The sequence below is a fragment of the Melozone crissalis genome, unplaced genomic scaffold, assembly GCF_028551555.1.
Source record: "Melozone crissalis strain CALT ecotype California unplaced genomic scaffold, PUWL_Pcris_2 ptg000018l_1, whole genome shotgun sequence".
Taxonomy (NCBI): Eukaryota; Metazoa; Chordata; class Aves; order Passeriformes; family Passerellidae; genus Melozone; species Melozone crissalis.
In genome coordinates, this window is record NW_026535796.1 from 34,574,562 (window position 1) to 34,593,394 (window position 18,833).

The 18,833-nt window shown below is 45.5% G+C and overlaps 1 protein-coding gene across 1 annotated transcript in view; it reads left to right on the forward strand.

The window, feature by feature from the left end:
- The window catches only part of ESRRB (estrogen related receptor beta), a 121,767-nt gene extending 103,392 nt beyond the window's left edge, over nt 1–18,375 (forward strand). Inside the window, exons 4-7 of the mRNA XM_054276436.1 lie at nt 5,006–5,116; nt 5,734–5,895; nt 11,739–12,008; nt 18,131–18,375. Coding sequence (XP_054132411.1) covers nt 5,006–5,116; nt 5,734–5,895; nt 11,739–12,008; nt 18,131–18,375 — 788 coding nt within the window. The remainder of the gene's footprint in view (nt 1–5,005; nt 5,117–5,733; nt 5,896–11,738; nt 12,009–18,130) is intronic.
- Nucleotides 18,376–18,833: the final 458 nt, after the last annotated feature.

Here is an 18,833-nt window from a genome sequence, read left to right on the forward strand (position 1 = left end):
TCTGTAGGCTCTTGAAACAGGAGATGGATTTTCATCTCCACTTCCCCTCATCCCCAAGATAGTTCTTCCCCCTCTCTTTCCAAGTGTAATTTCCAGGTTTGGTCACCTGCACCAGGCTAGTCACTAGGTCCTCATCTCTGGTTTCTGTTTCCTTGATAGGCTTCCTCCTGGCTCACTCATCCCATTACCCCTTGCTATTGTCTCTCCTGAAGTTCTGAGCAGAAAGGAAGAGGGAAATTTTGTAGGAGACACTTTGGATACAACCCTTCTCCCTTCCTTTCTTCTCTGCTTTTAGTCGATACTGGCTTATAAGGACACAAGGATGGCTTATAAGGCACTGGAGGATGGCTTCCTTGGCCAGTACTAACAAATTTACTGCAGTTCCTGGAGACAGGTGCTCCGCTAGCTACAGAGCACCACCCCACCTCAGACCCTGGGACAGCAGTGTGGAAACTGCAACTCAGGGATTAGGTGGGCAGTGGACACAGAACCTGGCTAGTGTATCAGGGAAGCTCAGCAAAATCTGAGTGTGCCCTTTTGCTTCCTGGCCAGTATTTGCCCTGTGTTCCCTTTGGTTGTGTCCTTCTTGGTCTAGACACATATTGTACTATGCAAACCCTGTAGCTTGGCTCCTCTGTTAGCTCTTTTGGCAAGATAGATCTTTCTGTTCCTATCAATCCATGGCCATGTGATAGGACTCGATGGAAAGTGAGGTGAGGCTGGTAATTTGACACGACAGCTGATATTGGGCCTTGACTGCTTTTCCCACTGGCCAGGGCTTAGCTTCACAGAGCTTTTAAGGGTATTTTTAGTCCCCAGAAAATAAAAGAGAAACTAAACCTGACTCTGTGTGCTGTCGCCTCTGCCTACTCGGCTATTTTTACTTCCGACAGTCTCGGCCTGAGTCCAGCTTTTAAAAAAAGATGGAATTATTTTACTTCCATTAAGAAAAAAACCCCAAGGCCTGATGTTATCAAGTCGGTAAGGGGACATCTGATCCCAAAGTTGTCGGGCAGACGTCTCTCCAAGGGGCATGTCAGAGAAGTTCAGGGAGCTGAACGATCAGCAGATCAGCTCTCCCACTGCAGAGGCTTGGTGCTGGCACAGACCTCCCTGCCAGAGTGCTTGGAACACGAGTGGCACCCACAGGACACTTAGAAAACTGACATCCCTGCCCCGGCAGGATGCTGAGCTGAGAAGTCCTGCACAAGTCCTGCCCTGCCCTCCTCCCTGCAAGGTCAGAGGGGCTTGGGCAGGCAGGGGAGCAGAGAACAAGCTGTGGGGCAGCTGGGACTCAACTCCTGGAGCATACACCAGGGTCAGCTCCATAGCTAGGTCAGATGAGGAGGACTTTTATGCAGCATCTCTCAAAAGGTAACAAAATTGAATGAACAGCAGCAGTTTATGGCTGTACAGGGGAATGGGAGGATAGGGCATATTTTTAAGATAGCCTTAATTTGAAGGAACTGCCATCAAGGTAAGTTATCAAAGGGTGGTGCTTTCCAAACTTTGTCCTATACTGTTGATCTCAACTCCTTGCTGACACAGAGGGGGGTCCAGGAGTGCCTGTGACAGTGACATTTTTGTAGGATGTGACTTCTCTCCTTTGAACTGGCCAGTTGTGATTGATGTGAGCATAGGGTTTGTGCAGGAGCTTTATTTTGCTGCTGTCTTGTTGTGAGGCTGCAGTACCAAATCCTGTGTAAGTCTTCAGTATGGACAGCTGCATTTCATGCGTGGCTGCTGCACCTTGCAGTTAAGGCTCAGGTGGCTGCACATGTGGTGTTTAACCTGCCCTTGTGATTTCAGTGGACATGCCCCTCAGCTTTGCTCCAGCCCTCTCTTTCATCTTCCTTTTCCTTACATTCTCTCACTTCCATTCATATCCCAACTTACATTCCCCTCCATTTCTTCTCTGCTTAGTGTTTTCCTTCATGCTGCTTCTCTGAGCTCACCCACCACACCTCCCCACTCCATTTTAATGTCTGTCCTTTAGTGTCCCTCTCAGAGCTGCACTGTAACCAGCCTGCCTGTGTTAAAATCAGCCACAGAGGAAATCAAGCAGAGCAGCAGGCATTAACCTGAGTACCTAGATACCACAGGTACTGATTTTTGGCCATGCCCTTTCCTTCCATCTAGATATGACCCATCAGGCTGTCAGATCTTTAGATAAAGGATTTTACCATGATGCTTATGTCTGGAGTGTCACAGTCAGGGACTTGGAGGGTTGAAATGCTTTTGTTTACTGTAGTACCTGTCACTGTAGACTACAGAACCTGTAGTCACTTCACTCAGCAGCTGGACCTGGCTTGTGCTGTGTGGGGCTCAGCCTGTTCACCAGCTCTGCAGCTGGAGCAATGATGACAGTCTAGAATTGTGGCTCTGCAAGTGCTGATTGAAAATGTTTGCCTCAAGGAGTGTCACAAGGGAAGGGGAACAAGAGGAGGACAAACAGTTGTTCAAAATTAACAAGCTGAAGTCCTTGGGCAAACAGACCTCTATCTGCTCAGTGGGGGAAGGAGGGATGGAGGGTAAATCTCTCTGCATCTTTCTTATCTTTTTTTAATGCACTTAAGTCCCTTGTGTCCTTATAATCTGATTGAGGGTCCCTAATACTGCTGCAACCTGTGCAGCCATCCCTCTGCCAAGCACTGGAGGATGGCATTCTCCTTGGGAGGAGGAAACAGGCTCCTTCCCCCATTTCCTCCCTGCTCCTCCTCGTTCCCCCTCCCGCTGCTTAGCAAACTGCACAGCAGAAGCATCCTGGAGAGCTGTGTGTTGGTTTCTGTCAGCTGAGAATGGCATCTCCCTCTTTCCCTCCCCCTGACCACTGGTGTGAGGGAATGCACCCAGCTATGATCCTTATCTGGGAGGGTCCTGGCAAGATGTGATTCAGTCCTGAATCTTGGCAGCCTGTTCCTCTATAATCTTCCAACAGTATATTCCTGATTCTTTTCTTTTTCATACCTGGTTGTTTGGTTTACTGGCAGTTGCAGAAATTTGTGTCCCTCCCTTGTCTCTGGGCATATAGGTAGCTGTCATTCATTCAGAAAAGCATGGAATAGAGTCTTATTTCTTAAGAAACCAGGGAACGTTTATAGAGGGAAAGAAATCATGGATGGAAGTGAAAATTTCCTGCTTCGTTCAGGATTTTATTACTGCTGTTCCTTAGGGATCTCCCTAGATAACCTCAGGTTTGGGATTCCCTGGCTGTCCTTTTTGAAATTGCTCTCTGAAGTGTGTTTGGGCTCCCAGGAAGGAGTCTTGCCCACAGGCTATCTGCCACAGGAAATGGAAGTAAAAGAAGCAATAGGCATCATTTTCAGAAACAATACCATGTAATGGAAGAGAAAGGTGGTACTTGGGGATGTTCGTAAATTCTCTATACGGAGTAAGAAATAGAAAATGGGACAGGGGAAAGAAATTACTCAGTGTGACCTGAGTTCACCTACATCAGCTTCATACCTTTCTCTCCATCTTCTCCAACACCTGCTGTCCTCCCATAGCAGCCACCCACAGCAGCAGCTCCCTTGCTGTGCAGAGCTCCACACCTGCTCATTCCTGCTTCTCCTGCTCAGTGTGAGATCCTGCTCCAGACTGAGTGTGTTGGCCTGGTATTCTTGTTGCTTAGGGGGCAATTGGTAGTCAAATTGTTTTGGTGCTTTAGCCAGGAAGCGTATCGGGACCTAGACGTTGTTGCAAGTAGCGGTTTCAGGTGGTGCAGGTGTGGCTGGTGTGGGCATCACAGTAAAAGCTTTATCTTTTCCCTGACAGAGTAAGCAAACATGGCATTGAAAGGCAGTGTGACAGACATGCCTCCTTCTAGGGTAGAATATTTGCCAGCTGACTGCAGATTTTTTCAGGTGTATTGGTTGTTCAAAAAGTGTCACTTCAAAACTGATGTGGAGTGTTTGCTTTTAGTTGTTTGTGTTTATGTAGGGGTATGATTGCAAAATATTAATGACTTAATGTGATTAGTAAGTGTATCACATAATTGGTTCTCATGATCAGACTAGGTAAACTCCTGTGTGTTTCTAAGGAAGTACTTGTATAGAGTAAATTCAAAATTTTATTCTAATAAAATGCTCCTACATTTACCTTGAAAGATTTTTTTTCCAAAGCTGTTTCTCCCAGCAAGACTGAGTTACCCAAATTTCACAGACTGAATATCAGAGTCCATATGGCTGCTCAGAAAAAAACAGACAACTGCATAAATATCTGTAGGGTTTTTTTCACAGTTTCTTTTTAGCATTGTATTTTGTACTAATGTGACAACTTGTTGTTCCTGGTCTATTGATGATGCTATGGTTTTTTTACCTGGTGACAATCACTGGTACTTCCCAGTCACTGGGAGTTTTTTCACTGTACTTTGAAGGAGCTGCAACAAATTCTTCAGTGTCTCCCTACTTCGTCTTTATCATTGCTTTATTGTAGTCAAGGTTGTTTCTATTTATTTGGATTCTACTTTTATTACAGTTGCCTTACTTGATCAAGGCTGAAACATCTTTGTTGAATTCATAGTTCATTATCTGTTTGCTGTAGGTCACTTTTTTCAAATATAAAGTGAGAGGTCACAGAACGTTTAACTTCTCATTTTTAAGAACAATCTAAAAGCTTATTTTTATAACTGCTGGCTTGATTGACATTTAAAGTCTTTCTTTTTAAAAGCAGGATCATGTAGAGGGCATTGAGTTCTGAAGCTTTTCATTTTCCTGTCAGATTTATAGTGATTCAAGAGTTTGAATGGGTTAATTTCTGTGTTCATTAATGTTTTGAATAAAAGTAAAGCTCAGAGCAGCATGCTTAGAGCTGTAGGCAGTCTAGCTGGTATTGAGATTTATGGGTTCAGCTGAGATCTCAAGTGAGATCTCTGAGATCTTCCCTCAAGAGAGAGGGAAGCTCCCTGGAGTGTGGGGAACATCTTACTTAGCAAATTCTAGTATTTGCATGCCAAGGTTCTGTAAGGCACTAAGGAATCATGAGGACTTTTTGGTTTTACCTGCAGGTGTTCGTCTGGATCGAGTCCGTGGAGGCCGTCAGAAATACAAAAGGAGACTGGATTCTGAGAGCAGCACTTACCTGAGCTTACAGATCCCTCCCCCAGCTAAAAAGCCATGTATGTATTGGTCTTGAATTGTGGTCCTCTGAGCTGCCAATATATTTCTTCTCACTGGTCTCCCAAAAGTACAGTGTAGCAATTGTCACTTCCAATTCCTGTATCAGTCAACAGTACGGGAATTTTTTCTTACGACTGTATTGTAGAGGTAACTAGAGAGGCCTAGGTACAGCTCAGGTACTGTATTCATTGCACCTAAGGTTAAATACCAGACCTTTCCTAGGAGATTATGTAAATCCATTTAGTGATATTCTGATCTTTTCCTTTACCCATGCCACGTTAACAAAACCAGTCCCATGCTGATTACTCTCTTCAATACTACCCATAGCTCTTTAAACTTCTCCATGGCCTACTGACTTTTTGTTTGTACCTCCTTCTCCCCTCAGTGGACCTGCCTGAGACAATGACAACATTACAGCAGCTTCCTGCTTTTGTCATCCCTGTGCAGAGCTGGTTTTTCATAGGCAGACCACTACAGCTTGCGTAGCTGCAGTGTGGTTTTCTGTTGTGACCAGAACCATTATTGAGGTCCTAGGGGCTCTATAGTCATGTCTTATCCCAGGAGGGTTCACCTTATGTCACAAGAGATACAACAACTTCTCCTTTGAAATGTGCAGTGACTAAGATCGTCTCCCACTTGCTGGTGGCTGAGCCAGAGAAGATTTATGCCATGCCTGATCCAACCATGCCGGAGAGTGACATCAAAGCCCTGACAACCCTCTGTGACCTGGCAGACAGGGAATTGGTCGTGATCATTGGCTGGGCAAAGCACATCCCAGGTAAATGGGGAATTACAAGGGTGTAAGCATGAACAGCAAAGGGAGATATTATTTATCTATGTGCCTATCCATTTTGGTCTCAACAAAGACTTTTTCCTATAGTGATGGGCTTTCATTGGTAACAAACTCCAGTGCAGCCTATGATGGAGGTGCATAAATTGATCACTGTACATGTGTGTACACAGAAGGCTTTGAAATGATACAATGAAGTTCTCTGTCGCATTGAGTGGCCCAGTGGAAGCACATGGGAGACAGCCTTACGGATGGTATGGTGGACTTGAGTAGTTTTGCACATCAGCATGACCTTGCTCTGCTGTGTTCATAGCTGAATAAATACTATGGCAGTGACTGGACTTTACTGCTAATAACAAGGCAGATACACACCTTCTCAGCAGTGGGCATTCTTGTCCAGACTCAGGAAATCTTGTCCCAATGGATTTATGACAGAACAAATCCCATTGCGATGGACGATGTGCTATTGCCAGTGAATCTCAAAGCTTCTTTGTTGACAAATAATGAGGACAACTTATTGGCAGTGTGACTGGCTTTGGAAGGCTCACTGACTATATGCAGTGTGTGCCTGTGTGACTGAGTGACCTAGCAAGTGTCCCACACCTGCAGGTAGGGTGGACCAAGGCTGAAGGAGCAGATATGGTCCTCAGTGTTGAGCTGTGGGCTCCTCCCAGATTTGGATAGGGAAGGGAAAATGCTCCTCCCTCTCTAGTCTCTCTCCAGCCTCACCAGAAACAGGTTGGATTTGCGTGTGGAGAAGGCTAGCCAGGGAACTTAGAAGATATCCTTGGGATTTACAAGGCTGCTTTCCAAAGATTGCTTCAGAAATTCACTATGAACAGCTCACTAAAGCTGTTTATAAACAGCTCACTTCAGTTATCTCCTGCCTTCTGTTCCCCTTCCTTTTGTCAGGAGAATATATGAGGCTCTGATACAGGATCACAGGATTTGCTGCATGCTGACTATGTCTTCCACTGCATGGATCTGTGTTGTTTTGTTTCACTTCTTGGCTTTCTTCTCTTTTTTTTTTTTGATGAAGCATCTTAACATATGTGATCAGACAGTTTAGTTTTCCCATGTATTTTGTTTCTTTCTGTTGCTTCTCATTTGGCTTTTTGGCAGCTGCTTCTGTTTTTCTCTAATGTGTTTCTCCTGGGACCCAAAAGTTAATGGTTTTATGGGCTATATGGAATATGGATTGTTATGAGATGGGACTCTGAGGTCTGAAGAAACATTTTCAGGACAGTATTTCTGAGAAGAGGTTAATCTTGGTGATGCCCTTCTTACATGAGATCTGCCATATCTGAAGGGATTATAACCATACTAGTGCTGGAATCCATCTGGGGCTGATTCATCACAAGTGGGGTTACAGTGGTGATTAGAGAACTCAGCCTGGATTGCTCTACTAACCCAATACCTGGCGTGTTATAGGAATGGTTTTAGTGCAATGCAATTAGGTGCTGTGGCTGTCCAGTGAGGTGCTGTTGTACATCCCTCTAACCTTGGCTATATCTGTTCACACAATGTGCCCTACTGTAGTTCCCTACCTTGTGGCTGTGGGAAGAGCTAAATTCCTACAGAGTTTTCCATCCTGGCAATACTGTCCCAGAACTGGAGTATAGTAGAGATTGCTCCTGCACTGTGAAAGGGGCTCTTCCTCTCCTTTCTGAAATCAGGACATACCAGCCATCATCTCAAATTTCTCTGTGTATTTTCCTCTCCTATCAAAGGCCCTACAACACAGTAACAGCCACAGTAATCAGCCTGGCACAGTTCAGACCAGCAGGAGTATTTTATAACAGGACTGTGCACAGGCGAGAGCTCAAGGATTGTTACGTAAGAGAACAGTACTGAGAAAAAAAGATAATAAAAGACAGTTCATAATAATGGAACAAAAACTCTGTCGTTCTGCAACAAGTATGAAGCACACTGAGTTATGCAGCAAGGGGGCAGAGCAGGGCAGGGCCAGGAGTCTGCCAGGTGTCTAAATTATCTATGCCCTGTATTTCTGCCTTCCAAAAATTTTGAGTAAAACATGACATTGCTTCCTTTGTGCATAAACTATTCGTCAGAGAAGGATGGAGAAAGGAGAAAAAGTCACACTTTCCTGCCTTGTATTCACATTGGAATTAGTAAAGAAAGATGTGACATTAAAGTCATACCAGCCCTGAAGGATCCCAGGTGTCAACACAAACTTCTATCCCACAGTATTAGCAAATAAAAGCAGTAAAACTTAAACACACTTTCCTATGATAACAATAGAACATGTTTAATCGTGTTTAAATGTTATTAGCTCAATAGCCTTATTAGCTATGAGCTCAAAAGCCACACTTAGCCAATGGGAGGTTGTTCCCTTCTGTATGAGGCCCCCTCCCCACTACTCACTCTCTCCCCATGGAAGTTGTCTTGGAACAACATCCTCCTTTTCTTCTTGCTTTGATGCAGGGTGACAGGACTTCTCTTGAGGGGTGACGATGAAGGCTCTCCCAGGGTAGCTGTTGTGCTGTTCTCACCAGGAAGACATTAGTACTAGCACAGAATGAAATATGGCTAGTGGAGTGACAGCAGCTGTGTCTGGAGTGGCCTCAGCTCCTATAATTACATCTCCTTTTATTACCTCTGCTAATGGCCCTCCAGGATGACAGAAATGATAATAAATTAACAGATTATGAACTCCACTTGCCACAAATTATGTGATTTTTTTTTTTTTTTTAATTCTGGGAGCTCCCACTGCCAAACCACTGAAATAATAATAAAAAAAATTGAAATTAAAAAGAATCCCCAACCTGAATGTCACATCAGCTGTTGCAAATAAAGCAGCTTTTCTTAAGGGGCACCTGGGAAGGAGGGAAACATGCATGCAGCTCTGTGCTAGAGCCAGGGGCTCTCTTTTGGGGCAGTGGTGGATTAGGCACCTTTCAGGGTCAGACCTGAGAAAAGCAGCATGAAACGGATCACGAAGGGCATTTTGTGGATGCTGAGCCATCAACAGCTCAAGAATGCAAAGCAGTTGTGTTTTAGCAATTCCTGGGAGCTGTAAGATGACAGATAATTTCACAACTAGAGGTTTCCCAGTGGTATAATTCTATAATAAGTAGCAAGCCTGTGATTTTGGCCAGGTGAAATTAACATTTACTTTCCCTGATCTCAACTCCTACAGCATGAAGAGAGTTATATGATTTCCCCTTTACTTCAGTGATTCAGGGCCAGTTCTTTAGCCCTTGCACTCCACATGTGTGAACACTGGAGGAAAAGGGTCCCAGTTCTGTCAGACATTTCAAGTCCAGTCTTGACACCACAGCGCTCCCTCTTCCCACTCGCCTGCTGGAGCTGGAGTTGTTGGCTACCTGGGAATGCTTCTGGCCAGGGGCTTTCCCAGGTGGGTGGGGCAATTGCAGCTGGCTCTTCTGTTCTTCTTGGCAAAGGGTAAAATATGGTATCTCCTGTTCTTACCTGCCACAACAGCCTCTGGGAAAGGGCAATTAGTAGAGATGCTGTGCGTACAGGCTACTGCTAGAGTTAAATCAATTTTTCTACTTTATTCTGTAGCAGAAAAGTACAAGCCATGCCTGTCCTGGATCCTCTCACTCTGCCATGTGACTGTTTCTCAGTCTTAAAGAAATGTTGTTGGCAGACTGCAGTGAGGCAATGGCCTAGTGTCCTTTGTAATCCAGGTGGGGATGAAGATGCAGAAAGGCCTTGTGACTGTTCCAGAAAATGGACTTAAGGCAGCAGCCTAAATGCTGGACTTATCTCCATGGTCAGAGCTAGGAGAGGGATGACCAAAGGAGAGATCTCAGGTTCTAAAGAGTGGAACAGTGGCTGTGCAACTTTCCTCTAATCTCGGGGCTAATCTCATCAGTCCCCTGTGCATCAGACAGAGCTGTGGAGACAGGATCCCCAGCACCTGAGCTGCAGCAGCCTGTGCTTGGACTGAGTCAGGAGGGCTGCATTCCAGAGCAGCACAGTTCTGAGTGCAGGGCATGAGGGGCAGAAGGGTGAGGTAAAGGACAAGGCACCCACCTCCCAGCCCAAGCAAGAGGTGGGCTTCATCAGAGCTATGTGGAGCACAGGCTGTGCTGTACAGGAATCACTCTCACAGTCATGGAGCTGGGTTTGCAGCTCTTCTCCCCAGTAGCCTGGACTCCTCTTTAGCTGTTCCCTCTGGCACTCCTCCCCAATGGTTTATTGATTCTTCCCTCCCACCCACTGCTCCCCTCAGACCTTGCACACACAGCACGTGACAGCTGATTGGTATCTGTTAATTAATGTGGCCTGGGGCCTCTTTTCTATTCAGTGGCCTGATAAGGGAAATTGGATGTCCAAGGGCTGCCAGGCCATTATCACCCTTTGCTTCCCCTGGCAACACAAACACAAAACATGGCGTAGAGATAAATAAAATACCACTAACCCACCCTTTTGCCTTCCCTTCCCCAGCTGAGATAGTGCAGATAGAAAAAGAGATCCCACAGTCAGTCAATATAGCAATCATCAGCTCTTTTGTTAATTGCCAACTTGATAACAAGAGAAATCAAATGATCATCATGGTGGTTGTCTACATAAGCCCCGATGTGGGGCCAAGAGCTGTGAGCAGGGTGGGGTGTGGGATGAAGAAGTCCAGCTGAGCCTTGCATGCAGCCAGTGGAGCTGGGAGGCTCCTGCATGGAGGCTCATGAGTTTACAAGTCTTTTGGTGATCCCCAATGCTTCATATGCATCTGGGGGAAAAACTGCCTGGAGAGGCTTTACCCTTCCAGCTGAGGCATGCCTGGGTGTCTCATTCTTTCACAGCCCTAGGAACCATTGGAAGCAAGGGGCTGCCAAAAAAAGTGCAATTTCTGTCTGTCCATGGTGGGCAAAAGCTGCCTAGAGAGGACCAGCACACTGCACTTGGCATTCCTGTTTGTAATGACTGTTGGAGTGCCCATCTCCAGGATGTCTCATGGTCTGGCCTTCAAGGGTACCAGGTATGGAACGCATAACAGACAGATTTCCTTCCCATGCACTTTTTTTCCCCACCTTGAGGTGGACATTGCCTCTGTTTTTTGTCCTCTCCACTCTTTCAAGTGGATTCTGGGGCTGTCAGGCTCAGGCTGTCAGGCTCTATTTGGCAAGAATATTTGGTTCACAGGGGCTTGTTCCATTGCTACCAGGTTTGGCTATGATTTAGGTACTTCAGTGTCCCCACAAAGGTATTTTTATCTCTGGGTAGGGTTGTAGGCAGAGCTGCTGGTATGGAAATCAGAGTGGGATGACGAATAGAGGAGAATTCTGTTCACAAAGATATTAATTTTTGAACACATTTTGATGCTTTGGTGTGGCAGGACTTTTTCTCATCTTTGCCAAAATATGAGACTGTACAATACTTCTAATTCAGGCCTGTGTCATTCCCTCCTATCCCGTCAGAAGCCCTCTTTTCTGTCATCTGGAGCTCTTCTCTGCTCATTTTTCAGCTGGGACAGACTAAATGGGCTGCAATACAGACCTACTGAGGGAGAGAGGAAAGGCAATGTGGCACAAAAGAGTTGCTGCTACGAAAGAAGCAGTGGTCATTGAAAAGAGGTTGTCACCCAACCTTGGACTCCCATAAATGCAATCAGAGCATCAGAATTCCTGTTTGAGGCTGTGGGTGGGCATAGGAGCAAGAGAAGGGTAAGGTCCATGTGTGCCGATTGCTACAGAGTCACTTTAGTGAGTTGTTTGGGGTATTTTTAAAGCAGCAGGTCAGTAGGGAAGAGTGCATGGTTTGGGTCTCAGGGAAACTGAGGACCCTAGTCTCCTAGAGGCTTTGCTGCACACCCATCTGACCCTGCTTGTCTTTTGCCCTGTTAGGGTTCTCCAACCTCTCCCTTGGAGACCAGATGAGCCTTCTGCAGAGTGCCTGGATGGAAATTCTCATCCTGGGCATTGTGTACCGCTCCCTGCCATACGAGGACAAGCTGGTCTATGCTGAGGACTACATAATGGATGAAGAGCACTCTCGTCTGACAGGGCTGCTGGAGCTCTACCTGGCCATCCTACAGCTGGTGCGCCGCTATAAGAAGCTCAAGGTGGAAAAGGAGGAGTTTGTCACACTCAAAGCTCTGGCCCTCGCCAACTCAGGTACAGCCCTGGCCCAGCCAGTCTTGCACCCAGCCAGTCCAGGCTCATGCTGTTATTTTACCTGGGAGGAAACCAGAGCCTACTGCCCAAGAATTTCTGTCTGTGTCATGCAATATTCCTAAAGCTCCACTCTAAGCTGGAAAGCAGGGAGAAATGTGGCTTACTGCTGCTAGAGCCCCAGCTGTGCTCTGACCCTGTAGTAGGGAGTGGAACAGACAGGGATGGACTGGTTGCTGGTTTCAGGCAGTAAAAGGGTCTGTGGAGGCTTTTCCACTAGCAAGCTAACTCCAGTGCCATGGGCTCAGAAAAGGGAGTCACACTTGCATCTACCTCCATAGTGTTGGTGAGATACAGCAAACGGGGAAACTCTCATCCCAATTTCAAAAAGCTGTGGGGCTGGGGCTGCCTGACCCTGTCCTGGAGATGTTGAGGTACCAGAGACACTGAATCCCCCTTTAACTGGGAGACAGTGTGGATGTAGATTGCAGCTCTCAGTCCAGAAGGCTGCATTGTATCAAAGGCAGCCAGACACAGATTTGCTCAGGAGTCCCATCTGAACGGGAAACTGCTAAAGCTGCTGCGTAACAAGGGCTCCCTCTACATCCCCTGAGTCTCATTGTTTCACATCAGATCCCTTTGCCAAATTTGCATCATGCATATCACAGAATTCACCATTGCAGCCCAGACCTGAAACCAGTATCTGTGCTTGGTTAAAGCCACTTTACAGAAAAACACCCAGTGTGAAACTGGAAGGATTAAAAGAGGGGAAATCTTCATCTTGCTTGGCAGCTGACTCTAATAATTACGCATTCTCTCAGTTTAAAAAAAAACCAAAAGGCATCATGTCTAATGTTTGTTTGCTTGAGCTCAGCCTTGAAAGAATGATCTTTGTTGAGTTGGATCCTATGACTCTGGGTCTTTTTATATCTGACAGCTTGACATGATAAACTTCCTGTTCCATAGTCATGTTCCTTGGCTATGGATATATTATTTCCAGAGTAAGGATGTGGTCCAGGATTCTCTGAGGCTGCCTCACCATTTTACACCATTCTGTCCCTGTTTGCCATCCATCCACTCCTTAGCAATAGCAATATAAAATAAAAAAATTTCCTTACAGCTCATTGATAAAAATGTTGAGCAGCAGCTGATTTTTCTACTGGTCCCTGGGGATTTCCATGAGAAAACTCCTTCTTCAGGGATGATGCATCACTGATAGCTACTGTGAGATCTGTCATCTATCCAGTTACTAATCAATTGAAAGTGTTCTTTATTGATATTGCATAGTGCTAATTTTTTAATGAGAATGTCCTGTGGTCCTAAGCCAAGTGCTTTATAAAAACCTAAGTCTATTATATCTGTGCAGTTAACTTTATCAACTAAACTTGTAATCTCATCAGAGAATGAAATCAAGTTTGTTTGACAAGACCTCTCTTCTCAAGTATCATGTTGACTGGCAGTAAAATCACAGAATCATTTATGATGGAAAAAACCTTTAAGACCACCACTTCCAACTGTTAACCCAGCACTGCCAAGTCCAACACAAAACTATGTCCTTAAGTGCCACATTTATGTGTCTTATAAATGCCATCTTATTAGTCTTAATTGAATGTCACCTTTATTTTTTCCTTTCTTTTGCCCTGGTTCACATCAAGCTAGCATAGAAATTATCAGGTAAGACCTAGGAAAATGTGTGCATCATTAGAGGACTTCCAGACATCTTGAATTTTGTAAAAATACCAAGACTTACTAATCATCTGCCCTGAATGACCCCCAGCCAGCAATTTTAGAACTCTTAAAGCCAAGTTATCCAGCTCTGCTGATTTCTGTGAAGTTTATCCTAATAGTTCTAATATCTTCTTGCATAAACAACAGATTATGAAGGCTTCATCACCTTTGTATAACACAGGTATATAATGCTTCTCTTTTCCAAATAAGACAGAAATATTCACAGAGGACTTCTATCTACTCTGCACTGCTATTAATAGGTTAATAATCTCCAGTTGAAAAGAGTCTCCCTACAATTGATCATTTTTCTTCTATTCCTTAAATATTTATAAAACTTCTTTACTGTCCTTAGCCCTTCTAGACATTGCTTTTCCTTAGCCCTTCTAGACATTGCTTTTCCTCTTAGGTCCTTCATTTCCCTTATGGTTTTTCTGCACTTCATAACTTTGTTCCCTTTTTCAATTTTTCATATAGTGCTTTTTTAGTTTTAATTGCTGCCTTCACTTTGCCAGTGAACCAGGATGGGCAGATGGCCAAGGCCAGCCTCTCTCCTCTGTGCAATGGTGGCTATGGGTGATATAATCAACTTGTTAAAGAACCTGTCTACCAGGAGGGTCACAGGACTAAACAGGGAGAAGGGCTCCTCAGAGAGGCTCAAGTGCTAAGGTAGCAGTTGTGACAGGAGAAGTGCCACACTGGGACATTTACCTGGCCTGTGCTCTGGACACTGCTGTCAAGTTCTTCACAATGCAACAGAAGCAGTCTGTGCTGCTGCTGCTCACTGTGCTTTCAGGACTAAGCCCAGAGTGAACCTTATGAGACAGTCTCCACAGGAGTGGAGTAACACTGAGCAAAGACAGAGCAGAACAACCAACACTCATCAGATGCTTTGGGGTTCCATTTCCAGTGCTGTAGAGTAAAGAAACCAAGGTAAGGGTCAGGAGGCACAGGCCAAAGCATGTTCTCAGCTGGATGGAAAAATGACTCTGACTTCACTGGTGCAGCTAGAAGTGTAGCTGTGTAGAAGCATAATCCACAAAAGTCCTGTTTTGTTATTTGTATTGAAATATGGGAAAGTGAAGCATGGGATTTTGTTTTTCATATAATTAAAGCTTCTTGTGACACACAAGTAAGGAAGCTGGAATAGGGCAAGTGTATTTTTCTGTTGTAACTTAACATTGAACCTTCACATTCTTTTAATGCCAGTTATTTTTCTTAGTGTATTTTTGACAGGGATAAACTTACAGAGCCTGCATGTGTGTGCTTGCATGCAAACAGCCAATTCCTAAAACGGGAGGAAAGCAGTTTGGGCCAGGCTTCAGCTCCCTTGGATCAGAGATGGGGCTTTAAGATGAACACCAGCTTCGTCTTTAAGATTAGCACCTGTGCTGCCTAAAATTGCTTTCTGCCTTCCTCCCCACACAGATAAATTCTGGGTATAATTGCTCATGCAATCCAAGTTCTAGGGACTTAGGCAGCCCTGTGTACACTTGACCCTTTGGTTCTAGGAATTAAAACAAATGAAAATAGAAGTGGGAGCTCACTCAGTCTTTACTAGAGAAGAAGCTGACAGTAGGCTGATCTCTGAGTCCTTGGTGTGACACACCAACAACACACCTGCTGGGATTGGCAAAGATAGTTCAAGGGATCTCTGTTTGGTAAGTGCATTCTAGAGAGCTGAGGGATGAATTCTTAAGTCCCAGACAATATGATCACCCATTTTTTGACAGAGTAGAGGTGATGTAGACCTAATTTGTTACCCTTCAGAGTCAGCAGTCCATTTTTAAGCATTCCTAGGTCCTCTTTCCTTGGGGGGGAAAAAAAAAAAGATCAACCTATGTACTGAGGAGGCCTCTAGGTTAGCATGCAGCACACATTCATTTCAGGACATCCCAGAGTGGCCAAAATTTATTTCCCCATTTTTTTTTCTGCAATGCATTTTAATGCTAAAATGGAGTGAGCAATATTTGGACCTGGCAAAGGGACGCATAGCAAATTCTGTACTAATGGGTCCTGTTCCTGTCAGAAGCTGCAAGAACAGAGGTGAGGAAGCAGTGGGCCTTGTCCATTCTCACACCTGCCCTGCATCCCATGCCAGCAGTGCTGGAGAAGGGCTCCTGGTATGAAGCCCAGCTTCTAGGCCAGCTGACCCTCAGGGACATGGTCAGGCACCTGCCCCCACCTCAGTGCTCTGATAGCTGTAAAAATTCATAGCTATTGATTTCGTAATTAACAGTTTATCAATGCCATTGACACCAGTTCACTGATGGATTGCAAGGAAATTAATCCTGCAATGTTGTTTTATTTTTTGCAGTCAGCTGCCAATTTTGAGCTTTTTTCAGCAGTGTCGTGGTGGTGGGGCAGGCTTTGAGCTTTATTTCCCCAGTTTCTCTCATTGTATACACTTATTTACTGCTGTTAAGTCTTGTCACCTTACAGAAGCCAGATGGCAGAAAGGCAGTTTTGGGATTCTGTCAAATGTACAGCAGCATCAGTATCCAAAAGCAGAGCACCCACTTTACCCTGAAACATGGCTCATTGCATGGTAATTCTAGCACCTGCTGGGGACTGCAAACTCTGACAGGCTGTGATTACTTCTCTCCTTTGTGCCCCTAGCCAGAAGGATATTAAACAGAAAGGACAGAAGACATTCCAGCTTTTGATACTTCCAGTCTTCAAAATGACCTCTGTGACTTGGCAGGAAACAGATCACACTCACTTCTCTTGGATTGTGTATGGAAATTTTTCAGAGGTGCTACCTGGCTGGGAGAAGTTGCCAGACTGACTTGGCAACATGCTTCTTCCTCCCTGCTTTTCAGAATCAACCTCTGTGTCTAGCTCAGGTCACTGTGATGACTTAGCAGCTCTCTTCTGAGCTTCTTTGCCTGGTCTCTTGGATAAAAACTGTAAATGTATCAAGAGTTGTTCTTTAGTAGGCTTCTTGGGAATACTTCCCTTTAATATTCTTACTTAGTGCGTTCCTTCTGAACAACTTCTTAAACAGCTTTCTTGCTAGACATAATATTTTCCCAACTGTTGTAATACTTTATAAATCATGCATCATAAATAGCATTTTTACCATAAATGTATTATACAAAATTCACAGTCTCTAATTTGTGTTGTGCTCTCCATAAAGATGACACATGTTTCTAGAGAGATTTTGGCACTTCAGTCAGCTTTCCTCCTCTTCACTGCTGTCACTCTGGGGAACTCATGTCCTCACATTTGTGTTTGTGTGTAGGCTGAGACTACACTGAGACTCCTTTGCCACAAAGCAAAGCCCGGGCTGTGATGGTAGGCGGTGCAATTACACGTGTGAATGTGTGCTTGCCATACTGTCTCTTTGCCATTGCTTCTGGATTTGTTGCCTTGTGGCAGGAACCTTTATCAATAGGTTCAGTATTGATTAAAAGTCTCTGAACAATGAAGATGAGGCATCAGTGTCTCCAGCTCTGTCACGCTTGTAAGAAAGAAGCACGTATCAGCAAGATGAAAAGGGAGAAAACCTTTGGTGATGCTGTGCCTCTCTGCTCTTCGGTGCTTCCCTCTCACACCATGAATTACCCGCAAGTTTAGCAGTCTGTGTTCAGCCTGGTTCTCTATCTCAGCCCTGGACTAACTCCTTACCAGCTAGCTACCTTCACTTCACAGACACACCAAGGAGCCTTGCAAACCCTGTAGCCCCTCCAACAGCTCATAGAAATCTGACTGGCAGCCTAAGGGAAGAGGCCTTGCAGGAGGCATGGGATTCCTTTATTTCAGCAGGAAGCTCCCTGAGCAGCTGCTAGCAGTCTCTGAAAGCAGGGGCATATGCACAAAGGTGGGTCTGGCAACACCCCTGGGCACACTGGTTGTGACCTGTCTTGCTGATACCCTTAGCAGCTGCACAGCAATTAGGCAGTTTAGACAGATGAAGCGCTGTAGCAGCGTTAATTATTCTTAATGAGATTGCTCCCAAGCGGCAGCACAGCAGCTGCTGCCCCTTGCAGGGTGACTCTCCCCAAAAGGAGCATGGAGGGCAAGTGCAAGTGCAAATCACAAGGCCCCTGCCTGACCCCTGCATTGCGTTGGGGTGGCTGGCAAAATGGGCAGCACACAGGGCACGTGTGTCACCCACCTACCCCTGGCAACCCTACTGTCCCTGTACTGCTAGGGCCAACACACTGGGCTGCTGCCAAGCTTCATGCAGCAGCACCACACCTGCCAGCTAGCTGGTTTTTTCTGCTTAAGAAAAAACCAAACAACACCCCTCACTCCCTGCCTGGGCAGAAACAACTTTAAAAATCCCCACAAGAACAGGTAAGAAGGAAAGAAAACATCATTAGCTTCAGAACCATAAAGGATTTCCTTTCTCACACCTGACTTGTCTGTTTGCTGTCTTTTCTCCCTCACCCCAGACTCCATGCACATAGAGGACATGGATGCAGTGCAGAAACTCCAGGACCTTCTCCACGAAGCCCTGCAGGACTACGAGCTGAGTCAGCGCAACGAGGAGCCCCGGCGAGCAGGCAAGCTGCTCCTGACCTTGCCCCTCCTGCGGCAGACGGCTGCTAAAGCTGTGCAGCACTTCTACAGCATCAAACTGCAGGGCAAGGTTCCCATGCATAAACTCTTCCTAGAAATGCTAGAGGCGAAGGTCTGACAGCCCCAGCACCAGCCGACAGTGGCCGGGGAACAAACTAGAAACAAAGACGCAGACAACGGAGCAATCCAAACAGCAGCAGCAGCCACCGCCGGCTTTTATCTCCAATCATTTATTATGGATGAATCATTTAATGTCTATCTGTCGGCGTGACTGCAGAATCTTGTGTACAGGAGGGGGGGAAACTTTTAATCAGTCACCTGTTTCTCTTTTTTTCGTTGTTTTCTCTGTGGGAAATACCAGATTATGCTCTTGCACTTGTTGAGGCATCGTGGGGGCTCAGCCCCTCTGATCAGTGATGCTCTCAGCGCTGTCCAGGCTGCCTGCTCCCCAGCACTCTCTGCCAGTTCTGGAGGGGAGTGGGGACAGAAGCAGGAAGAGAGGAAGAATAGAGTCAATATAAACGTTATCTGCTGGTGTTATGAGGGGTCAGTTAGAAAGGGAAGCAGCCACAGTCC